Source organism: Baudoinia panamericana (assembly GCF_000338955.1).
Source record: "Baudoinia panamericana UAMH 10762 unplaced genomic scaffold BAUCOscaffold_17, whole genome shotgun sequence".
NCBI lineage: Eukaryota > Fungi > Ascomycota > Dothideomycetes > Mycosphaerellales > Teratosphaeriaceae > Baudoinia > Baudoinia panamericana.
The window spans coordinates 35154-54567 of NW_006911273.1; the positions used below are offsets into that span (position 1 = coordinate 35154).

Below are 19414 nucleotides of genomic sequence, written 5' to 3' on the forward strand. Positions count from 1 at the left end.
GGCCGCGCATAACCGCGAAGAAATCCGTACGGTAGCCTGCATACGATTGGAGAGGCGGATGACAGTCAGACACCACATGGAGCGGCAATAGTCCAGGCTGACAACTTCGTTATATGAGAAAGCAGTGGGCTCTCCTAGCGGATGAGTACACGTTATTAGGGTTTGCGCAGCTTGGGCCGCGTTCACGAGGGTAATGCAAGTGCATCTCACGACGAGTACATGAGGCCGAGCACGTGGACAAAAGAGAGCGCGCACCACTGGAACTGGAGGTGCCCGGCTTGCAAGTAATACGTAGGATGGGTGAGGAGGTGATGTGATTGAGAAGCTTGGCTGTGAGCGCGCAGTCACCCGTAGCATTTCTTATTCTCTTCGCTTCTACAGCACCTCGTAGAAATTGAACTCGACAAACGCGAGAGAAGGTGGAGGTGGAAGCTGTTCGCCGATGATGAGTGACTTCTTCAACCAAGCATGCGGGCCCTCCTTGACATCGAACTTGGCGACCGTTCGTGCATACCAACCGGACGACGCATCGTTGCGAGCATCTCCTTCATTATGGATGAAGATCGATGTTCCATCATTGGCTTGGAGCACATATTCTGCTCGCATGTGGTAGCTCCCATCAACTTGTGCATCATTCCAGTCGCCTCCGCCTGGCAATATGATTCCCTCCAGCCGTGTCCCTTTGATGGAACCACCGGTGATGGGGATGTATCTTCTGTGACCTGCGGATAAGGGGCCGAGGTCGACGGGTGGTGCTAGGTTAACATGGAGGGAGAAGACATAGTTTAGTGTCGGAGCCATTTGGATGGTGGTAGTCGGGATTGTAGCCTGTAAGTTGGTCAATTGGCATGCCATATATACTTAGGTTGAGAAGCTGCAGCCTTCACACTCGCACAGTGCTACGACTTCGGGAATTTGCTCACCTTGTCTCTCACTTTTAGGATACTGATCGGAAACCAGGTTCTACAGAATAGCTTTCAATATCAATAATGTACAGTTACTCGGCCATTAGTTAGTGTCTCAAATCTTGAACCTTTTACTTGGCTGCGGCAAGCACTTCGGGTAAAACACCTTGAAGCAATACTCTCGCATTGGTACCCGAAGAGTTAGCCGAAGGTCCATCGCTACTCGTGTACAGGCGTGCTCAGACGGTGGCATCACGGAAGCGCAAGCTGCCGTCCCCGCCTCTGAGATGCTTTCCGACAGCATGCAAGACATTGTCTGGGCATAATCGAGTCAGGCACTCTAGTTTGCTCATGTTGTGCGCACATGCAATTGGCATGCTTACCGGTATGGCGTCCCGTCAAAGACAGGTTGCCGAGCACTTCCGCGCGTATCCGACACGAAAGCTTCCAAGCTCTACAACGTCGTCTTAGAGGGTCTTGCCACTCAGTCGACTCTCAAATATAAGAAGCTTCCATCCTCGAGACTTATCATGTCATTCTTCAGAACATCTGCAGGGTTTCAAGAAAGATTGATTTCGCAGACAACTTGACCCCCGCACGCAACAAATCACACGTCGTACAACATGCCGCAATACCCAGCTTTCCTGACAAACACGCCATTGCACCCGTCATTCGACACTGATATCAAGGATGTCCACCTGATCTACGATTACGATGCGGAGAACCCGAAGACTGGAGAGCCAGAAAAGTGGCGGTACGAGATGTGGTTTTTCTCCGCCAACCGCATCGTCTACGCCATCCATGGAGGGCCAATGGCAGGTCGCATCAACTACCAAACCTGCACCTACCAATGCATCCGGCCGGGCGAGATCTGGCAGTGCAACTGGCTCGAGGAGACCGGAACGATCTGCTCGTTAGTCTACGACATCAAGAACCAGAAGATCTCGACGTTGCTGGGCTTTTCCCGAGGGCATTGGGAGAATGCAGAGGATGCGCATGGCAACAAGCGCAACCCCAAGGATCTCGAGCGGTGGAGAGGCCTCGCCAAGATTGGCAGCCAGAGCGAGCGCTTTATGCTTACTGAGCAGGCTAATATCGTGGAACATTTCAAGGGAAAAGGGGATCTTGAGCCGATTGATCCTGACGCTTCTACGTTCTGATGGGTGGATAATCATTGGGGTTTTGACCGCACAATGTATGCTAGGTAAACAGCAAGTTCTTCAGTCTCACATCGAACCCCTCTCGGAGGAAGTCAGAGTGAAGACCCCGCGCAGGTCGGTATCATGTACATTCGATCGGGTTGTGATCTCAGATTGGCTCCGCCATGCCAAGGCGGCTGCTCGCGTGCCTCATTCCCATTTCGATTTCCAGACAGCGAGTCATGCAGTCGCGACTAATCCTGATCGTGTATGTCTAATGTGTGCCATTGCTCGCTAGAATGTAGAGCAGGAGTGCGTTATAGCATCTGCCACGCCTCCGCCATGCCCGACCCTATCCCGCTAACCTGGAACGAAGCACTCTCCGGCGTTACCGGCTCCATCTCCCTCGCTGCCTGGATCTTTCTTCTCGTGCCTCAGCTGGTGGAAAACTACCAGCAAGGCAGCGCCGAAGGCATCAGCCTTACCTTCCTGGCCATCTGGCTTGTGGGCGATATCACCAATCTCGCTGGTGCAGTATGGGCTGGTCTCGTGCCAACTGTCATTGCGCTGGCGGTCTACTTCTGCATCGCCGATGCTATCTTAATTGGGCAGTGCTTGTACTACAATTCACTGAATCGGCGGCGTGAGGAGAAAGCGGAGGCGAAAGTAGATGGACATGCGGATGGCATGCCGAGGGAGGAGACGCCGCTGCTCAACGGTGACATTACGAGTCCGAAGAGCATGCGCGCGACCAAGCGAGGAAACAGCATGACGGACATTCGCGACGACAATCTGGGTCTACCTGGCAGTAGAAGGCGAACAAGCAGTGGTACTTCTGGGCACCGTCATCCGCATGGCGACCGTGCTGCCAGCGTTGCGACCCTTGACCGGATCACCGAGGAACCGTCTCGCTCACGTGCGGCGTTGAAGAACACCATTTCGGTCGTGCTGATCTTCGCGGTAGGCGCCGCAGGCTGGGCCATCGCATGGAAGACCGGCGCATGGCGACCGACACCCGTAGGCGGAGAAGACGGAGGCGAGCCCACACCCCTCGGCGCCTCCATCTTGGGCTACGCCTCGGCTGTGTGCTATCTCGGCGCACGCATTCCGCAGATTGTCAAGAACCAACGCGAACGAAGCTGCGATGGACTGAGTTTGCTTTTCTTCGTGTTAAGCTTGATCGGTAATGCGACGTACGGTGCTGGCATCCTTTTCCACAGCGTGCAGAGAGACTACTTCCTCACTAACTTGCCGTGGCTGATTGGGAGCTTGGGTACGATGGTGGAGGATGCCATCATCTTTGTGCAGTTCTCGGCTTTTGGGGAGAAGGAGGAGAAAGAGGGTGTGGCCGACGGGAGTGCTGTTGAATGATCGGTCGCTTCTTGACCCCTTCCCAAGCACGCACGCATAGCCTATAATTTATACACGACTATAAACGGTGGATAAGGGCAGCCCGACGCCAACCACGCTACAGGAATGGTTGGGTTATACTCCGGCGCCTTCCGCGACCCAAGCACGACAGCGGCGCCTAGCATTGTGCAAGAAGCATCATTGAATTACCATCACGGCACGACAACGAGTCTCACGGCTGAGGGGCAAAGCGCAAGGCGCAAGCTGAGCTTCACTGTCAGCGGACTCCAACCGCAGGATTCCGGTCTCGCGCAAATCTTATGCAATCATACCGGCCGCCTGATTGCGATCAGTCGAGCATGTTCCAGTCCCGGCCTTGCACAAGAGCCGTTGACGATTGCATGAGCTTGTACGACAGTCCATTAGACGTAGCCATCTCCGCCAAGGTGAACAGCGCGCGTGTCACCTCCTGCGTCCGCTACTCTCCACCCTCCGACGCCTCAACCCAGCACCGCTACTTGTATCGCTATCCTAGTTATCATGGCGCCTTTCCATGCCGCAACAGCAGCTTGTCTGGATAGTAACAGGCTGTAGTACCGAGCTGGCCAACGCGGGCTATTCGGGGTAGCCGTCCATGGAGGAGGTGCCGTATGTCTGGCTATTGAGCACGGGCGCGGGTGGAGCGAGGCTGATTTTGGTTCTATAGGTATGAGACTCGACTTGCGCAGCTGCATACCTATATTTTCAGACTTCCACCATCTGCAATCAATCATGCCTCACATCCGGCGGCGCGGGAGGGGCCGCTCACTCGAGTAACGGTGTGTACCCTGCAGCCACTCGGGCGGGACCCTGGCCTTACTGTCGCAGAAGCTTATGCGGTGCGGCGTGGACCCGTACTGGGTCATTTTCCAAGGCTTTACGGCCCATGCTGCCAGCAAGCTCTGCCTCGACCGACTACCAACGTACTCTGTCGCGGAAACCGCGCCGCTCGGCTATTCAGAGGTGATCACCGTCGATCCCGGCATGTACCGCAACGAGATGACTTCACACTCCACTCACGAATGGACCTTGAAGCCGCTCACACGGCTAGCATGGAGCTGGCCGCGGACCAGATTGCCGCGTCAGACCGGACGGGAGAGACACACTGCCAGCCTCTGCATGACATGTTAACCCGGGTGGACTTGTAGATCCAGGGGAACGGGCCTGTTGATTTGGCGAAGGTTGCTGGCATTGCGGTGGACATGGTGAGAAGGGAGGGGTGGGCGGTGGGAAAACAGTGGCAGGCTTTCTTTCCGTTCGGGAGAGATGCTATGGAGACGGCGAGGAGGTATGCGCAGGGGGTGTTGGAGGTGTATGGAGCTTGAGGTAAGTCTGTTGGTGAGGCAGGGTTTCAGACAACCTAGAAGCGAGGTGGTGGTGGGTGGGAGTGCTACCGTTGCAGTGGGACAAGAAGCACCGACGCATCCTGGTATTAAGACGCGACATTCAGTGCTGTTTGTGTCTTTACGAGCTACTCTTCATGACTCGTTCATCCAAGAGTTCTGTATGCAGTGCAAATGCGAGGCATACTCCAAGGCTCGGCTTCCCCACGTCCGAGCGAGCGAGCCCTGCATCTGCCACATTTGACCCCACCATCGAGGCTCACGACAACCTTCCACGTTCGTTGTCCCGCGGTACTTTGATTGTCATTGTGCGGGGTTGTGGGTGTGAGATCACACTCGGCTTGACGAGGCAGGATGGCTGTAGCATCGTTGCTTCGTCCTGTAATTGGTGTCTACAGGGAGAAAGGGAAAGGATAGCAAGATCCGAGACCAGCATTCGACCACCATCATGCCTCCCCAGACCATGCGTGCGGTGGTCTTGAAGGGTGACTACAAGGTCCGCTGCAGCTCATACGACCTTGATGGCCGCCATTGACGCACTATAATATAGGTCGCTGTCGAAGATCGGCCTTACCCAAAGATCCAAAAGCCCACGGACGCTGTTCTCAAGGTCACCAGCACCGCTTTGTGTGGCAGCGACCTGCATCCGTACCGAGGCCACCTCAAGTGTCCGCCCGACTTCATCCTTGGGCACGAGTTTGTTGGAGAGATTGTGGAGAAGGGAGATGATGTGAAGAAGTTCAATATCGGCGACAAGGTGAGCTGCGACTAGATGTAGGAAGTTGGGGAAGGCGATGTGCTGAGCGTCCCAGGTTGTTGTGCCGTTCTACACAGGTCCGTACACTGAGCTGCGCTGTGCTGCTCTCCCAACGGTGAGATGAATTCTGACATGGTCGCAGCTTGTGGAGAATGCTTCTACTGCGTTCGAGGTATGATGGCTGGGCTCCGTAAGGTGACCGGTGTCACTGACTGCTCGCTCAAGGCCAAGCATCCCGGTGTAGCAAAGGCGAGCTTTTCGGCAACTCGGTGCCTGCGAATACGGTACAGCTGCCCACCTTCTGGACACCACATTGACTGCGCTAACGTTTGGGTCTCGACTTCGTGCAGATCGATGGCGGTACGTGCGGATCCAGTATCGTGTGTAGTCCAGGACGGCACTGATAAGCCTCCCAGGCCAAGCTGAATATGTGCGATGTCCGCTCGCCGACTCCACGTTCGTCTTGACGCCCAAGGACATTCCCGAGGAGATGCTCGTGCTCATGGCAGACATCTTCCCGACCGGTTACTTCGCAGCGAGCCGTTTCCTGAAGAACTTGACCGACCGAGATCGCAAGGAGTTCACCGCTGTCTGTATCGGATGCGGACCGGTTGGCATATGTGCGATCACATGCGCTCTCACAATGGTAGATACCGGTGCGCAATCGAAGTCTACTCACGCCGTCCTGGTCATCGCTAACGGAACCACGTTCTGGTTGTAGTCTACGCCGTCGACAGCGTCCCAGAGCGATTGGAGCAAGCGGAGAAGCTGGGTGCGAAGACGATCAATCTCAAGGACGACGTAGTGGCAAAGATCAAGGAAGCCACTGGTGGGCGCGGTGCGGATGTGGTGCGTAACCGACAAGCTTCAGCCTTATCTACCATTTCGTGAATCGCTAACGGTTCCACCATGTACTTTGTAGGTGATGGAGTGTGTCGGCCACGCTGACGCCTTCATGCTTGCATTCGACATGATACGGCCGTGGGGCTCCATATCGTCCATCGGCGTGCATACCGAGCAGATACCACTGAATGGTTTGCTGTGCTACGGCAAGAATGTTACCAGTACGCATACCATTGAGCAGAGACCTGGCTGCTTGAAAAACGCTAATGGTTCGGATTCTTAGTGGCTTTCGGCCGGTGTCCGGTGCGCAGCATCTTCGAGGACGCCCTCAAGGTACGTAGTCAGAGGCCCTCCGGCCATGCTTGCTGCTTAAAGACATCGCTGACTGCTTGCTCCGTAGTTGCTAGTGCAGGAGCAGAAGAAGGTTGCGTTCTTGTGCGGGAAGACGATGCCGCTGGAGGAAGCTCCAAAGGCTTATGAGGACTTTGAAGCGCGGAAAGTGCACAAGATCGTCTTCAAGCTTGGCGAAGCCGCGAAGCAGGCGGGTGGCGAGATCAAGGCGGCAGCGTAGGAGGTTCCTTCCGCGATCGGCTGTCCTCGAGACTCGGAATTGAAAGGCTTACCGCTCATGTGTACGTCATGTTATGAATGCTGTAGGATTATGAGCTCGCAACGATGCTGGTCTCAGCATGGGTCATGGCTTGTCTCTCCCGTGCTGATTAGACCTCTGACCATAACCCGATCAAACGCTCCGCACGCACACGACCAACGAATAAGCTTGTGTTGACAGAGTCACCACGACATCCTCGTTTTGCTTTACCCAGTATTGACCGTATAGTTTCTTGCCCTAAGCATAGCAAGCACTAAGTCACGCTTCGAGAAGATGAACGATGCGGCTCGGGGATTCACATTGGAGCGTGGATGTCGGGAAACATCCGCCACGGTACAAGCGCTCGGCGAGCGAACAAGAAGGAGAGCACAGCAAACATGATTATGGTCTTCTAGCCGTCAGATACCGTTCGAAGCACGCAAAGGCTTGCGAAGGCTGTGGGTCAGACTACCCGGTATGTGCTCTGCTTCTTCGAGCATCGTTATTGATCGGCTTGGCCTAACGCAAGTCAGACTCAGGCCTGCGTTAACGCTCCATTGGCGGCAGTCGCACTATAACTCGGTCGAAGCGAGAGCACGCGGGTCCGGCGGAGCTGACGTCTGCGTCATGTATGCGCTCTATCAACTGGTCCCGGGCATCGCTCTTGATCAATACCGCTTGAACTCTGCCACGAATGCGGCCAATTGGTTGATTTCTGCATCGATCACGGTCTGGCAGCTCGCATTTGCCATGCCATTCCGGGTGATGAGATCGCTGGTGTGGAAGCCGCCTGGCACAAAATTGACGGGAACCTGCTGGGTTGACTGGAGCGGTCCTTCTGGCCTGAGATGCGAATGAGTGTATCTGTCAGCATTGTCCCTCAGCCGTCCTCTGTACTTTGACGAACCTCAAATCACTCGAGACAGATGCTTCACGCCAAGGATCGTATCTGGAATGATCAGCGATGACCTTGCCCTGCGCCGACAGTGTTCGAGGGCCACTCACCCTCCGTTCGTATACACGAGCCTTGTGCTGTTGTCGATGTACCAGCCACCATCGAAAGCGTTGACTTCATCTTCGGTCTTGCCAAGCGCGATGCCGTACCTGCGCAATACATGAGCGGTGTGGAGCGGGTTCAGAAACCTTGACGAAGCACTCACTGGACTCCATCAACCTCCGGAAAATACAGTCCGCATTGTCGGGTCCAGTACTCCGGCGTGACAAGTGAGGAGACAATGGTCGTGCCGTGCCCGCCGTCTTGCCAGTAGCCGAATGGCTGCCGAATGTCAGCATCGATTTTGTACCGGACAACTGTTGAAGTCTTTGCCTCGTACCTCATTGCAAAGAAACCACTCCCACTGTCTGTCCACGGTATTTGATAGGCTCCAATCAGTGAACATCGGCGAGGTTGGGTCGTAGGTGTCGAAGCAATAAGTGTTGTATGTGCCGTTGAACACCTCATAGCCGTAACTCTCACAGTACCCTGGTAAGAAGGTCTGATTCATCCTACGAAGCATTAGAAGAGTCTGTAATCACTCGAGCTGCCAGAAAGAGGAAGAGTGGGCGGGATCGTACCAGCTTGCGTAGCCCGCCAAGGCCTTCTCAAGACCAACGCCCTCTGCTCCCGGTACCGTACTGCCATTACTGACACCTTCAACAGCGTCACACCATTGGAAGAAGGCGCTGTAGCCGGTATAGAACTGGTTGCCCTGCCACAACCACGGACCGTTCTCCAAAGCCACAGCAAAGTCGTCATTGTGCGTGACGTTTTGTAGTCCGAACATAGCCTTGAGATCATAGACCTCGTCGTCGGTACCGTTAGTCAAAACCCCATCGACGTACTCGATCACGAGCGAAACGTCCTTGGAGCAGTTTTGGGGCATGCCGAGTTGGACGGGGAGGAAGTAGCCGTAGTAGTCTGAGATCGCCTCGACCGGCGCTGAGGATGCTAGGTAAGCCCAGAAGGTGCCTTGCTCAATGTCAGCTGCTGAAAACATCCACCACATGATCACAAACTCACCTGGCGCCACGCTTTCGGTCCACGCTGCCAGAGCACCGCTGTACGAGCCTCCCATGAACACCCACGGAACTTGCTTGGCGTTACTGCCATGCTGTGCGAAGGGCAATCGCACAGTGTTGGCGAAGTGAGTCAGATCGTAGATTGATTGGTTGAGCGTCAAGTATGTGAGATTCGCCGAAGACAAGACGGTGAAGGGCGTTGAGGTGCCCCAGTACCTGAAATGCAGCGAACACTTCTGTTAGCGATATGTATAGCGGCCGAAGACATGCTGAGTGTCGGTACCGATGCTCAAGCACAATCACCGCCGCACCGATCTTCTCAGCAAGCACTCCGGTCGTGCGGTTGATGGTAAGGTAGCTCTGGTACCCTGTGGCAACATCAGCCTGCCGTTCTTACGAAGCCTTGCTGCTGATTGCGAAGCACACCAGTGACGTTAATCTCTCCCGGCGTGAAGAGTATGACCGGCGAGCCCGGACCTCCCCAGAACTCGGTGCTGTAGTAATAGAACTGCTCAAAAGTTCCCACGGATGGATCGGTATGGTCAATCAACTACAACATCAAGGAGGCAAAACCGTGAGCCATATCCCAGACAGCAAGTAAGCAAGTTTCATGATCTTCGGCGTAACGAACCTGGGTGAAGGTGGCGTTGCCAGTAGACGCAGGCGCCGGATCGGAAGGATTGGGCATATACCAATGCCCCATCTTGCCATAGCCGTTGCCGTTGCCATCACCGTTTCCTCGACGCCCATGCCCACCAATGATGCCGTGTCCACCATGCCCGCTGCCGCCGTAACCGCCATGTCCTGGTCCTTGTGCGAGAACCAGGCCGGTTGCGCCAAGGGCAGTAGCAAGCAAACCCACCGACTTCATCACGGCGGTCAGTCTCGTACAAACGCACACGGCTTCAATTTCCGGCCCTGAAGGTAGGCGGCAGACGAGCGAGATATACCTACATCTTCTCCACGACTCCGGTCACAGTGGACCTTCTACAGTGGACCTTCTACGATACCGGCTTCTCAACCGGGTGGAGCACCCGTAGCGTTCGTGTCAACGAACCGTCACCGCAGATCCGATTGCGACATGACCCTCTTAGTTTACAGGTGTTACAGACGAAACAGCAGCTTCCTATCGTGTGGTAGCGTCAGTGGTCCAAAGTTTCGGTGATGGTATGCAACCTGCCTGAACGGGCTTGGTGTCCGGAGGTTTGATGGTGGGTAATGATGATCAGCGATAACAATACAGTGGGACTACTTTCCACTCTTCACGCGCCATTCCTACTCTTAAAGCTCCACAATGCATATATCTGGATTGATGTTACTGTAAGAGCTAGAGAGCGTGATGCGGTCGGTACATGAAATGTTAGAATCAAGATCCAGTCTCGAAAGGGGAGGAGGCTTCATGCTTCATGTGCGGAAACCATCCGCATCCTCTTGCCCTGAGATACAGAGGGGATGGGAAGATGGTGGACATGGTAAGGACGATGTGCAGGCGAACCCATAAGCTCACAGAGGTGATGTTAGTGAAGAATAAGGGAGGATAGCAAAGGCAACGCAATGTCATGTCGCCATCTATTCTGTGCCATTCACAGGCCTCTCCAGGCGTTTACAGAATCAATGCACCACCCAGTAACACTGAGCACACCACCACCCCAAGCACCCAAACCACGCCAGACGCCCCTCGTACCACCGTCCCCGTTGCGGCAGCGCTACTCTTCGACGCACTACCCGATGGCGCCGAAGCGGTCGCGGTCGCCGCGCTCGCGGGAGCCGCGCTAACAATCCCCATCGCACTGACGGAGACCTGCGCATCAAACGGCACAGCACGCGAGCCCGTGGCCGTACCCACTGGCGTAGCGGCACTCGACGTAGCAAACGATCCCGCTCCGGTGACGTAAGGGGCGATGCTGTATGTCTGGCTTGTCGAGGCGGGGAGGTATGAGACGGTGCTGCTTGCGCTGCGGAGAGCGGATGCGACTCCTGAGGGACCCGCGCCGACGGAAACGACGTTGGAGCGGGTGGAGGAGTTGAGGGAGGCTTGGGCGAGAGAGACTTGGCCGTTGTCGAGGTCGAAGACGACGTACATGCTGCGGAGGATGGCGTCGCCCATGGGCTGGAAGCCTACGTGAGGGGTTGTGTTAGTGATGGTGTTCTGAGATATGTGAGGTTTAGGGAGTGTGGACATGCGTACCTTGCCCGGTTGACTCCGAGGGCGAGATCAGGAACGCACAAGCGTCGCCCTGGTTGTTGCCGTATGGAATCGCAGTGTTGGTGCTGGCGTTATAGATCGGCACCACGAATTCGCGAATGGGGATGGTGATGTTGACCTTCAGACCGAACTCAAGCGTGATGGACGTATCGTCATTCTGATGGCTGCACGAGCACAAGCCCTGGTCATCCACCCAAGAGAAAGGCTTGGCGAAGTATTGGTTGTAGATACTCTCATCGACACTCCACGCCGTCGAACCCGTGTCGAGCAAAACCGGAAGCGCGGGATCCGACGATTGGTACGCCTGGACGGAGTTGTGGCCGCCGGAGAACAGTTTCGTGCTCGTGCCACCCACCGTCACCGAAGCGGCGGTGACGGTCGTGATGAATGCGTCGACTACGCCGCTCCGCGCACTAGGAAGGAAGTCGAGGGTCGCCAGTGCGCCGGAAAAGCGGCTGGTATCAATGCCGCCGAAGAGGATGGAGCCGGAGATTGCGGCGAAGTCATTGAGGAAGACGGAGTACAGCCGGCTGCTAATCACGCCTGCATTCTTCAGCACCTCCGGGAGGTTGGGGTAGATGGTGTTGGTTGCTTCGTTTTCGGAATACCCGAGGCCGAGCAGGCCTACGGCGAAGCCGCTGGTGGAGTTGACCTCCTCTGCGATACCGAATTGTACATTCGAGACACATACGGACCCGACGCAGACCTCGTCCGTTGCGAACGGGCCGACAGCGGTCGAGCCGTCGCCGAAGGATGTGTTGAATGCGGGTGCCGGTTCGACGATCTTGAGGGTGTTACTGGAGTTGCGGTCGAATGTGCCTCCGCGGCAGCTGTACGCCGTTTCCGGCCCATTGCAAGCGGGCGCGGAGGATGCATCAAGATAAAGATCGGATGACCCGGTATCCACGATGACGACTTGGTTCTGCGGCGGTGTGCCTACAGTGATGTTGGCATAGTAGGCGCCGCCGTAGCTGTAGTCGAGGATGTCGTAGACGGTTGTCTGTAGAGTCCCGCTCTGCCTTTTCGCCAGCTTTTTCGCTACTGCGCCTTTGGCTGCTGGCGACTGCTGCAGACCGGCATCCCGCTTCCCTATCGAGATCTCTGGGAGGGCGTAGACGGAGCTGATGGCGAGGAGGGAGCTGGTCGCTATGGATGCGGTGCGCATGATGGTCGTGTGGTCGTCTTTTCAATGAAGCGAAGGTTTTCCGGTGAGTTCCGCGCAGTAGAAGTGAAGATGACGACAGTCAGTGATTGATGTGATAGTGATTGTGGTTGGAAAAGAATGCAATGCGGCCAGCGAGTGTCAGTGCGGATGCAGTATCAAGGAGTGACTTGTAGGCAGGAGACAGGGAGGGTGTGTGGGAAAAACGGTGGTGTGTCTGATGCCGCAACGAAGACTTTCCAAGAAACGGTTGACGATGATGATCGCATGCAGGGGTGTGTCGGCATGGCGCTGGTCATAGCTCGCATCTCGAACGCCAAAGGCTTGTGGCGGTGCAGTGAGAATCCACATTCTCACGGTAACTGTCTCCACGTTCTCGTAGCCAGGCCATCATATTGGAGCCGAAGCCACGCCACCATCCCGACCAGTGACACGGGTCCACTTGCTACTCACTGTGTGGCCACCATGAGTAGTGCTGCATGGGGAACAATTGTAAGCCATCAGTCCGGCAAAGTGCCATCACCTTCAGTGGAAAGAACAGCGGTTATGGCTGCTCCGCGCTCGATGCCAGATTTCTGCCGCCAACTGTTGAAGTAGGCTTATGGCAGTCATGGTGGGCATCGACAAACGTGGGAAGGCTGCAATCCCTCCTCAGGCCGCCTTGTCACCATATGTGAACATTCGGAGGGTCTTTGTAGGTTCGTCAGCGTGTACCGGCGCGCGTGGTTCGTTGTCGACGGTGCGATATGCTGATACCGTCATCAATCAACTTCTCCCTCTAGTGCGTGAGGAAGTAGGATCCTCAAGTCGATGCCGAGTCATCGCTCAGACCAAACCTCACACAAGCATTAACTTGTACTCGATGCTGTTGGTGAATATCCAAATTGCTTAGGTAACAACTCAAGTGCAGTTCCAGATCGGTAGCACAGGCCATAAGGGATCGTTGTAGTACAGCACATGGCTAACGATTGACCGAGTCAGTGGCGATGGTTGGCTGCAGGATCGCCGCGGGGATGTGGGATGTGGCTTGTCAGGCACATGGCTGGAGCTCGCGCGTGTGAATGAAACATGAAGCTTATACTCCCGCATTGTTGTCTCACGACGATCAAACATGATGCCACATTCTTCAAATCTATCATGCCAAACTTGATCAACTTCTCTTTAAAGTACAGCATCGTTGAGCAACAGCCATGGTAACAACACGTCACTCCCTCCCCTCTCAGCCCGTCAACAACAACGAACAAGCCGGCCCCTCAACCTTGACCGCGAAACAGCAACGTGAGCTTAAGAAGTTGCGCCTCGATGCCAACGAAGCCATATTGAATGGTGAGAGAGGGGCAGTCGAGGGGCCAACGTATTCGTGGAAAGGTCAGTACATTCACCATTGCCAATTAGCACGACATCCCACTAATACCGCTCAAAAGGGTCCATCTATCAGTTGACCGATGATACGCCTACCGAATGGCTTCAGTTCGAGTCGACGAGGCATAAGAAGAGGAAGAGTGCGCTGATCGTGGACGATGAGGAGAGTGTCAGCGCGGATGATGGTGGTGTTGCGAAGAAAGCGAAGGTGGATGTTGCTAACACTGCCGTTGACGAGCCCGAGTTGCGCTTGGAGAGCGGCACGAAAGGTGGTATCCCAAAGAAGGCGGAGGTGGGCACTCCTATGAACGAGCCGGACGCGAGCGTGGCGAACGCGGTTGTCATGGAGAAAATTGCAGGCAAGAAGAGGAAGAGGCAGGATTATGATGTCGAAGGTGAAGGCTCGCGTGAAGGCCAACGTGAAAGCCAACGCCAGTGCCAAGGTGAGGGCCAACATGAAAGTAGCGAAGGTGAAGGTGAACGTGAAAGCAGAAGCGAGAAGACGACCACCACCACAGCTGCAACACCAAACAAACGTGCCATCAAGCGGCCAGCCATCGAGAAGCCGGTGAGAACTTCCAACTTGTCTAGTACACAACCGACATTCATCATGGACCCCCCATCCGGCGAACCTACCCACGACCGCTCCTACTCCTCCAAAGTCCTCAACATGACCAACGGACCCCGCGACACTATTTCCTGCGCCCAAGCCGCACGCAACCGCGCCGCCGCTCTAGGCTACACCGTCGAACCGTTCAGACAGTCAACTCTCACCCGCAACAAAAGCGTGCATTCCGCTGAAATGGTTGCTAAATGCGCCAAGCTCAATACACGGATAAAGAAGCACGAGGAGGAGTTCGACAAGCGATGGGAGAACTATCCGCCGTGGATCCCGAGGCAGGACAGGGCCGAGTATAGGCGGAGGATGATGGTTGAGCCACTGCCCAGTGGGATGCCGCATCTTGGTCAGGAGAAGTATCGAGCGGGTAGAAATGTGGCTTTGTACATACAGGACGTCAGAGCGTGGCTGGAGTCGGTGTTAGGTCGACGATTATCGCTGGTGAACGATTCCAAGGAGCCAGTCGGCGAGGACAGAGGATCTAACACCGAAACTTTCCGGCATGACTCCGCGAACCCAGAATCGCCTCCTGCTGTAATGGAGAGGCCTCGCTATTTGAAGGGCAGGGCGGAGGAGATCGTTTTTGGAGGCAGGATGATTGGAGAGAACTGGCGGATGAAGGATGAGCGAGTGGAGAGGGAACGGCAATGGCTCGTTGATGTGCTGGAATCGGGGAGGGAGCACTTGCGGCTGTAGCTTTAGTTGCTTGCAGCTGTATCCGCGCAGTGTGGCTTTTATATCAAGGACTGCAGTACCACCCTCGTCTATCGAAAGCAAAGCAAAGCGATGTGTGCTGCATTCCTGGATCGTCTCGAAGGTGAATAGCAGAGTCATCTCACCATTCCCATCTCGGATAATGATAATATCAACAAGCGGACACGTGAAGATGAGCGGCAACACCTAGGTGTCCCATTTATGTATGTGCAGGTAAATGGACGCTTGGGACAGGACACGACACCATACACAAGTCTATGTACGGGAAAGAACATTTCACATTGTGCCGTTCTGGTCTGTCATTACGTCCAAGCTATCTGAGTAACGGAGAGAGATCTACCGTCCTTCGTTCGCCGACCGAAACCTGTCAGCCGTCTCTGCATACGCCGGCGCCCCAAAAGCGCTCGATGCCAGCCATGTATAAAGTCCTGCTCAAAACACGACGGGTTGGCGGACAGACAAGTCGTGCTACATATACTTCTTGACATCGACACAGTAATACCCCCGTCATTCGAAAAGAAAAGGTAAGTCGTCATTCTCATTCCATTGACTGCTTCCCGTGAACCATCTATACGCTAACGAGCTTCCATCTCCTCCGCGGTTGCCTTAAACCGGACCTAATACCACCTAGTGGCAGACCGCGGGTCAACAAAGTGCATTTGCCGGCGGAAGACCTCGTTCTCGCCTTCAGGCGCCGCTTGGCTTGAGGCACGAGCATTGTATTCGCTGGTGATGGGACTGACTGGTCGTCGTTCCTCGTTGGCATCGGAACCGGTGCCTTCCGGATCTTGGAAGGGATCCGTGGCCACGCCGGCGCCCAAGATCTGTGGACCGACGCTGCGACGGGCTGCTCGGGCTGAGTGCACGCTGGCGGTGTCGGAGTAGGCGTCGCTGTCGACTGAGCGGAAGCTGTGCGAGCGTGAGGTCGTGGGGCGGTCGGTGGGGAGGCCGAGGTGGGCTTGGCCTATGGCTCCGGCTCCGGCACCAGCTGCGGCGGCCTCGGGGACAGGGTCAGCGAATGGGGAAACGTTGTCGGCTTGTTCGCGCATTGCTGGGTGCACGCCTAGAGAGGCTGCGGCGGGGATTTCGGGCATGGATGGTGATTGGCCGAGGGCGCTGCCTCCCGTGGAAGAAAGAGCCTTGGCCTTGTAGGGAGGTGGTGGCTGGTAGAACTCGCCGCTTTGGTCGCGTTGGGAGCCTTGCGAGGAGGTGTCGAGGCCGGTCATGTAGGTTCGGTTGCGGTCGCTGGTCAGAGCAAGACCGGCGGCGCCTCCTGCGGCGGCACCGCCGACAGCAGCCTTCTCGGTCATGGGCAGTGCGTTGGTGTTGCGAGCCTCACGACTCCTTCGGCGAAGGCAGAAGAGGCCAAGTACGAGTGCGAAGACTGCGAAGAGGATTGGGACCAGAACGGCGGCCGCGAGTGCACCAGACGAGATACCGGCGCCGTGGTGAGCGTTGTTGGTGAGAGGAAGGAGGGTGTTGCCTTCTGATGCTGCGGCAAGGGTGGAGGAGCGGGTTGAGCTCGTTGAGAGGGAAGCTTGCGAGGATGACAATGGCGCTGCGGCAAGAGCGAGAGAAGAAGTCTTCGAGGTGCTGAATGTGGTCTGACTGCTCGAAGACGGTGAACTCGACAGTGCCAGGGCGGATGAGGAGGGAATCGAGGAGGGAGACGAGGTCGAGACAATGCTGCTCGTCGAGAGACTGGAGGTTGTCGGAGAGGGAGAGGACGTCGAGCTGGAGCTCGAACTGATTGTGCTGCTGGTCGATGTCGGTGTGGTTAGGGTGGCCGTGGTGCTCGCTGCCAGAGCGATGCTGGTCGACAGGCTTGAGGCATCGGTCGTCGATGTCGCGGCCGCCGTCGCCGCGGAAGCAACAGATGCTGCCGATGCTGCCGAAGCTGCCGACGCAACGGAGGCAGCGCTGTCCGCCGACTGAACGCTGGCGACACTCGCCGCACTGGCTGCGCTCTCCGATGATACGCTCGCGACCGAGGCGGCGCTTACTGATGCGACCGACGCAACACTGGCCACGCTGGCTGCACTCTGCGAGCTGACGAAGCTGGCTCGCGCTGCTGAAGCCGCACTCTGCTGGGCATTGTTGCCGCCGTTCGGTCCACCTTGAGGCTCACGCTCGAGAATGTGTCGTAGGACGTCCATGGTGGTCCTGTGGTTGGGCCTTGGCTTGTCGTTGCTGCTGCTGCTGCTGCTGCTGCACAGGCTGGCTGGCGTAAAGGCTGACAGAGAGAGGAGAAGCAGCTCGACTATGAAAGATTGCCGGAGGCTGTTGGGCGATTGGCCGGCGAACGGCTGGTGAGGAGGAAGTCCGAACGCCCTAGCCGCTTCAGGCGCAACACTAGCAGAAACCGGATGGACGCCAGCGTCGATCTACATTAGGCTATGTGGAGCGGTCCACCAAAGGAGTTGCATTATATAGAAGAGTTTGGCCTTGCATGTCTTGTGTATTGATCATGGTTCGTATCCCAAGCTTCGTCGAACCACCTCCGATGCTTTCGTAGTACGAGCAGTACGAGTAGAGCCCGCTGACACGAGCATTGGGATGAGGTCACCATTAAAGCCACCGCCGCCAGTCTGACAACTAAATTTACCCATCCCGCTTCCTTGGCAACATCCATGTCTTGGTGCGGTATAGACGGCACAGAGTACTACGCCACTAAATGCGCACAGTGCATCTCATTCCTTCGTATATCGCAAGGTCTTACCTTGACTCAGACTCTGCGAGATAGTCTTGTATCCTTCCGTAATATGGAATATCCGCGATAACGCATCGAAGGCCACCATCAATGCCTGCTGTGTGACGGCGTGCAAACGCAAGTACTCCGTGGTGTTACTGCCGGAGATCCTGCAACTCGTTCATCGCGAAAGCCAAGTACACCAAATCCGAGAGAACTGACCCATCATGGTTGTGACAGTGACTTCATGGACATGTCATAACTCCATCGCATTATCTGGAGAAGTCACTCTGCTGTAGTCAACATGAAACAGTGCCATGCGGTCTTGATCTTCCTTGGCCTTGGCGTCCTGTAACGGCCTTCGTGCTTTGCGGGCTACATTCTCACCTTGCTTCCCCGCGGTTATGAAGGTGTTTGTGGAACCCAATGCCGCGGAACCTGTAGTGACACAACAACCGCCGTTTATCCTTGGCAGACCACTTTGGCGCTTGTTCCAGTGGTCGCCATAGTGCAGTCAGCGACGCCTAGACTTCAAAGCTCAATGACCAGCCAGATTAGGTTCATGATCCACATGATTCAAACTTCGCAGCACAGACAATCGCAGTGGCACCTGTCTCGGTCCTTGTGCGCATTCATTCTTACTGCCGGGCAAGGCATTGTGACTGCCTAAAGCCACAGCGACTATGATGTATGCATGGTGCAAAGTACGTGGCTGCGACATTGCTGCTTCGCCTAAGACTGCCGAATCATGCTGAAATGCCTTCCAACGCCATGCTGAACGCACAATGTCACGCTCAACCGAGCCGTAAGTTCGCAGTCTTCACCTTCCAAACCCCACCTCCTTCATGTAGTAGTCCTGCCCAACAAATGTTTCTCGCTCACTAAGCGCCATCGTTGACCTACTCGCCGCAGAAGCCGAACTAAACGTCCTTTTCGGCGGAGCCGGCCACCGCGGACTCATCGGCGCCATGGTGACCGGACTCGCCATCTCAAACGTAAACGGATTGGTGACTTCGCTCTTATAGCTCGCGGGAGTCTCGACATCCTGGAAGGGGCTTCCCGAGCTGGGCAGACCGAAGGAGTTCTGCCACGGATACTGCTCCACGGCTTCTTCGGGCTTGTACTGCGCATGGCTCATGAAGAGATGAATCCAGGCTCGGGCGAGGATGAAGAGGATGCCCGCTGCCAGCACGGCGATGGCGTAGGGAACGTGGCCTTGGGTGTCGCCGGCTAAGTTGAGGCCGAGCCCGCCGTTGATGAGAGCTAGGAGCATAACGGTTGGTCCTAGGAAGAGATGGACCTTGCCGAAGGCGGTGCCTTGCTTTGTCCGCCTGTGGATGGCGTGGTTGATGATACCGAGCCCGAGCTGGATAATGACGCCGGCGAAGAGGAGGAGGCCGAGGACTTGGTGCGCGGAGGTGAAGCCTTTGCCGCGATTGTACTCTCTGCTGATCGATACGCCGGTAGCGAGGCCGACGATGACGAGCAGCACGCCAATGCATTGCACAGCCTATGTGGCAATCAGCATTCGCTCCTGACGTGACATATTCGATGGCTGTCCTTGCGGCGGCTTACCCAATGCCAAGTCACGCTCTGGAAGAGCCTCAGGAGCAGTGAGCCCGTCGGGAAGACGGCCACGAAGGCGAAGCACATAACAACGGCATGCACTATGGGCCTG

General features: G+C 55.9%; 11 protein-coding genes across 11 annotated transcripts; 6 read left to right on the forward strand and 5 right to left on the reverse strand.

Moving 5' to 3' along the window:
- Window positions 1-205: 205 nt before the first annotated feature.
- On the reverse strand, window positions 206-1214 carry BAUCODRAFT_334459 (uncharacterized protein). Its single transcript, XM_007683810.1, has 3 exons — window positions 1072-1214; window positions 924-1000; window positions 206-828 (listed from the first exon to the last, which is right to left on the reverse strand). The coding sequence occupies exon 3, from the start codon at window positions 799-801 to the stop codon at window positions 376-378; it is 426 nt and encodes a 141-aa protein (XP_007682000.1). The 5' UTR covers window positions 802-828; window positions 924-1000; window positions 1072-1214; the 3' UTR covers window positions 206-375.
- A 314-nt stretch (window positions 1215-1528) lies between these two features.
- On the forward strand, window positions 1529-2073 carry BAUCODRAFT_144008 (uncharacterized protein; the record flags this gene model as incomplete). Its single annotated transcript, XM_007683811.1, has 1 exon — window positions 1529-2073. The coding sequence occupies one exon, from the start codon at window positions 1529-1531 to the stop codon at window positions 2063-2065; it is 537 nt and encodes a 178-aa protein (XP_007682001.1). The 3' UTR covers window positions 2066-2073.
- Window positions 2074-2386: 313 nt separating this feature from the next.
- On the forward strand, window positions 2387-3415 carry BAUCODRAFT_80709 (uncharacterized protein; the record flags this gene model as incomplete). Its single annotated transcript, XM_007683797.1, has 2 exons — window positions 2387-2710; window positions 2783-3415. 2 exons carry the CDS (start codon window positions 2387-2389, stop codon window positions 3413-3415), a joined length of 957 nt encoding a protein of 318 aa, XP_007681987.1.
- A 269-nt stretch (window positions 3416-3684) lies between these two features.
- On the forward strand, window positions 3685-4747 carry BAUCODRAFT_334518 (uncharacterized protein). Its single transcript, XM_007683812.1, has 3 exons — window positions 3685-3687; window positions 3763-4042; window positions 4101-4747. Exons 2-3 carry the CDS (start codon window positions 4029-4031, stop codon window positions 4579-4581), a joined length of 495 nt encoding a protein of 164 aa, XP_007682002.1. The 5' UTR covers window positions 3685-3687; window positions 3763-4028; the 3' UTR covers window positions 4582-4747.
- A 283-nt stretch (window positions 4748-5030) lies between these two features.
- BAUCODRAFT_39852 (uncharacterized protein) lies at window positions 5031-7140 on the forward strand. The gene is made up of 11 exons (XM_007683779.1): window positions 5031-5272; window positions 5327-5533; window positions 5589-5610; window positions 5676-5705; window positions 5759-5817; window positions 5884-5893; window positions 5950-6189; window positions 6255-6382; window positions 6456-6597; window positions 6660-6709; window positions 6777-7140. Exons 1-11 carry the CDS (start codon window positions 5225-5227, stop codon window positions 6945-6947), a joined length of 1107 nt encoding a protein of 368 aa, XP_007681969.1. The 5' UTR covers window positions 5031-5224; the 3' UTR covers window positions 6948-7140.
- A 335-nt stretch (window positions 7141-7475) lies between these two features.
- BAUCODRAFT_99497 (uncharacterized protein) lies at window positions 7476-9797 on the reverse strand. Its single transcript, XM_007683813.1, has 10 exons — window positions 9616-9797; window positions 9411-9534; window positions 9268-9352; window positions 8986-9200; window positions 8541-8934; window positions 8300-8471; window positions 8126-8241; window positions 7971-8069; window positions 7873-7914; window positions 7476-7808 (listed from the first exon to the last, which is right to left on the reverse strand). The coding sequence occupies exons 1-10, from the start codon at window positions 9685-9687 to the stop codon at window positions 7634-7636; spliced, it is 1494 nt and encodes a 497-aa protein (XP_007682003.1). The 5' UTR covers window positions 9688-9797; the 3' UTR covers window positions 7476-7633.
- A 397-nt stretch (window positions 9798-10194) lies between these two features.
- BAUCODRAFT_99500 (uncharacterized protein) lies at window positions 10195-12551 on the reverse strand. Its single transcript, XM_007683814.1, has 2 exons — window positions 11173-12551; window positions 10195-11102 (listed from the first exon to the last, which is right to left on the reverse strand). The coding sequence occupies exons 1-2, from the start codon at window positions 12353-12355 to the stop codon at window positions 10588-10590; spliced, it is 1698 nt and encodes a 565-aa protein (XP_007682004.1). The 5' UTR covers window positions 12356-12551; the 3' UTR covers window positions 10195-10587.
- A 198-nt stretch (window positions 12552-12749) lies between these two features.
- BAUCODRAFT_39855 (uncharacterized protein) lies at window positions 12750-13259 on the forward strand. Its single transcript, XM_007683780.1, has one exon. It carries the CDS (start codon window positions 12963-12965, stop codon window positions 13242-13244), a length of 282 nt encoding a protein of 93 aa, XP_007681970.1. The 5' UTR covers window positions 12750-12962; the 3' UTR covers window positions 13245-13259.
- Window positions 13260-13437: 178 nt separating this feature from the next.
- On the forward strand, window positions 13438-15188 carry BAUCODRAFT_161082 (uncharacterized protein). The gene is made up of 2 exons (XM_007683815.1): window positions 13438-13720; window positions 13777-15188. The coding sequence occupies exons 1-2, from the start codon at window positions 13543-13545 to the stop codon at window positions 15027-15029; spliced, it is 1431 nt and encodes a 476-aa protein (XP_007682005.1). The 5' UTR covers window positions 13438-13542; the 3' UTR covers window positions 15030-15188.
- A 198-nt stretch (window positions 15189-15386) lies between these two features.
- Window positions 15387-17528, reverse strand: BAUCODRAFT_39857 (uncharacterized protein). The gene has a single exon (XM_007683781.1). It carries the CDS (start codon window positions 17201-17203, stop codon window positions 15665-15667), a length of 1539 nt encoding a protein of 512 aa, XP_007681971.1. The 5' UTR covers window positions 17204-17528; the 3' UTR covers window positions 15387-15664.
- An 804-nt stretch (window positions 17529-18332) lies between these two features.
- BAUCODRAFT_39860 (uncharacterized protein) lies at window positions 18333-19404 on the reverse strand. The gene is made up of 3 exons (XM_007683782.1): window positions 19312-19404; window positions 18649-19246; window positions 18333-18541 (listed from the first exon to the last, which is right to left on the reverse strand). The coding sequence occupies exons 1-3, from the start codon at window positions 19387-19389 to the stop codon at window positions 18531-18533; spliced, it is 687 nt and encodes a 228-aa protein (XP_007681972.1). The 5' UTR covers window positions 19390-19404; the 3' UTR covers window positions 18333-18530.
- Window positions 19405-19414: the final 10 nt, after the last annotated feature.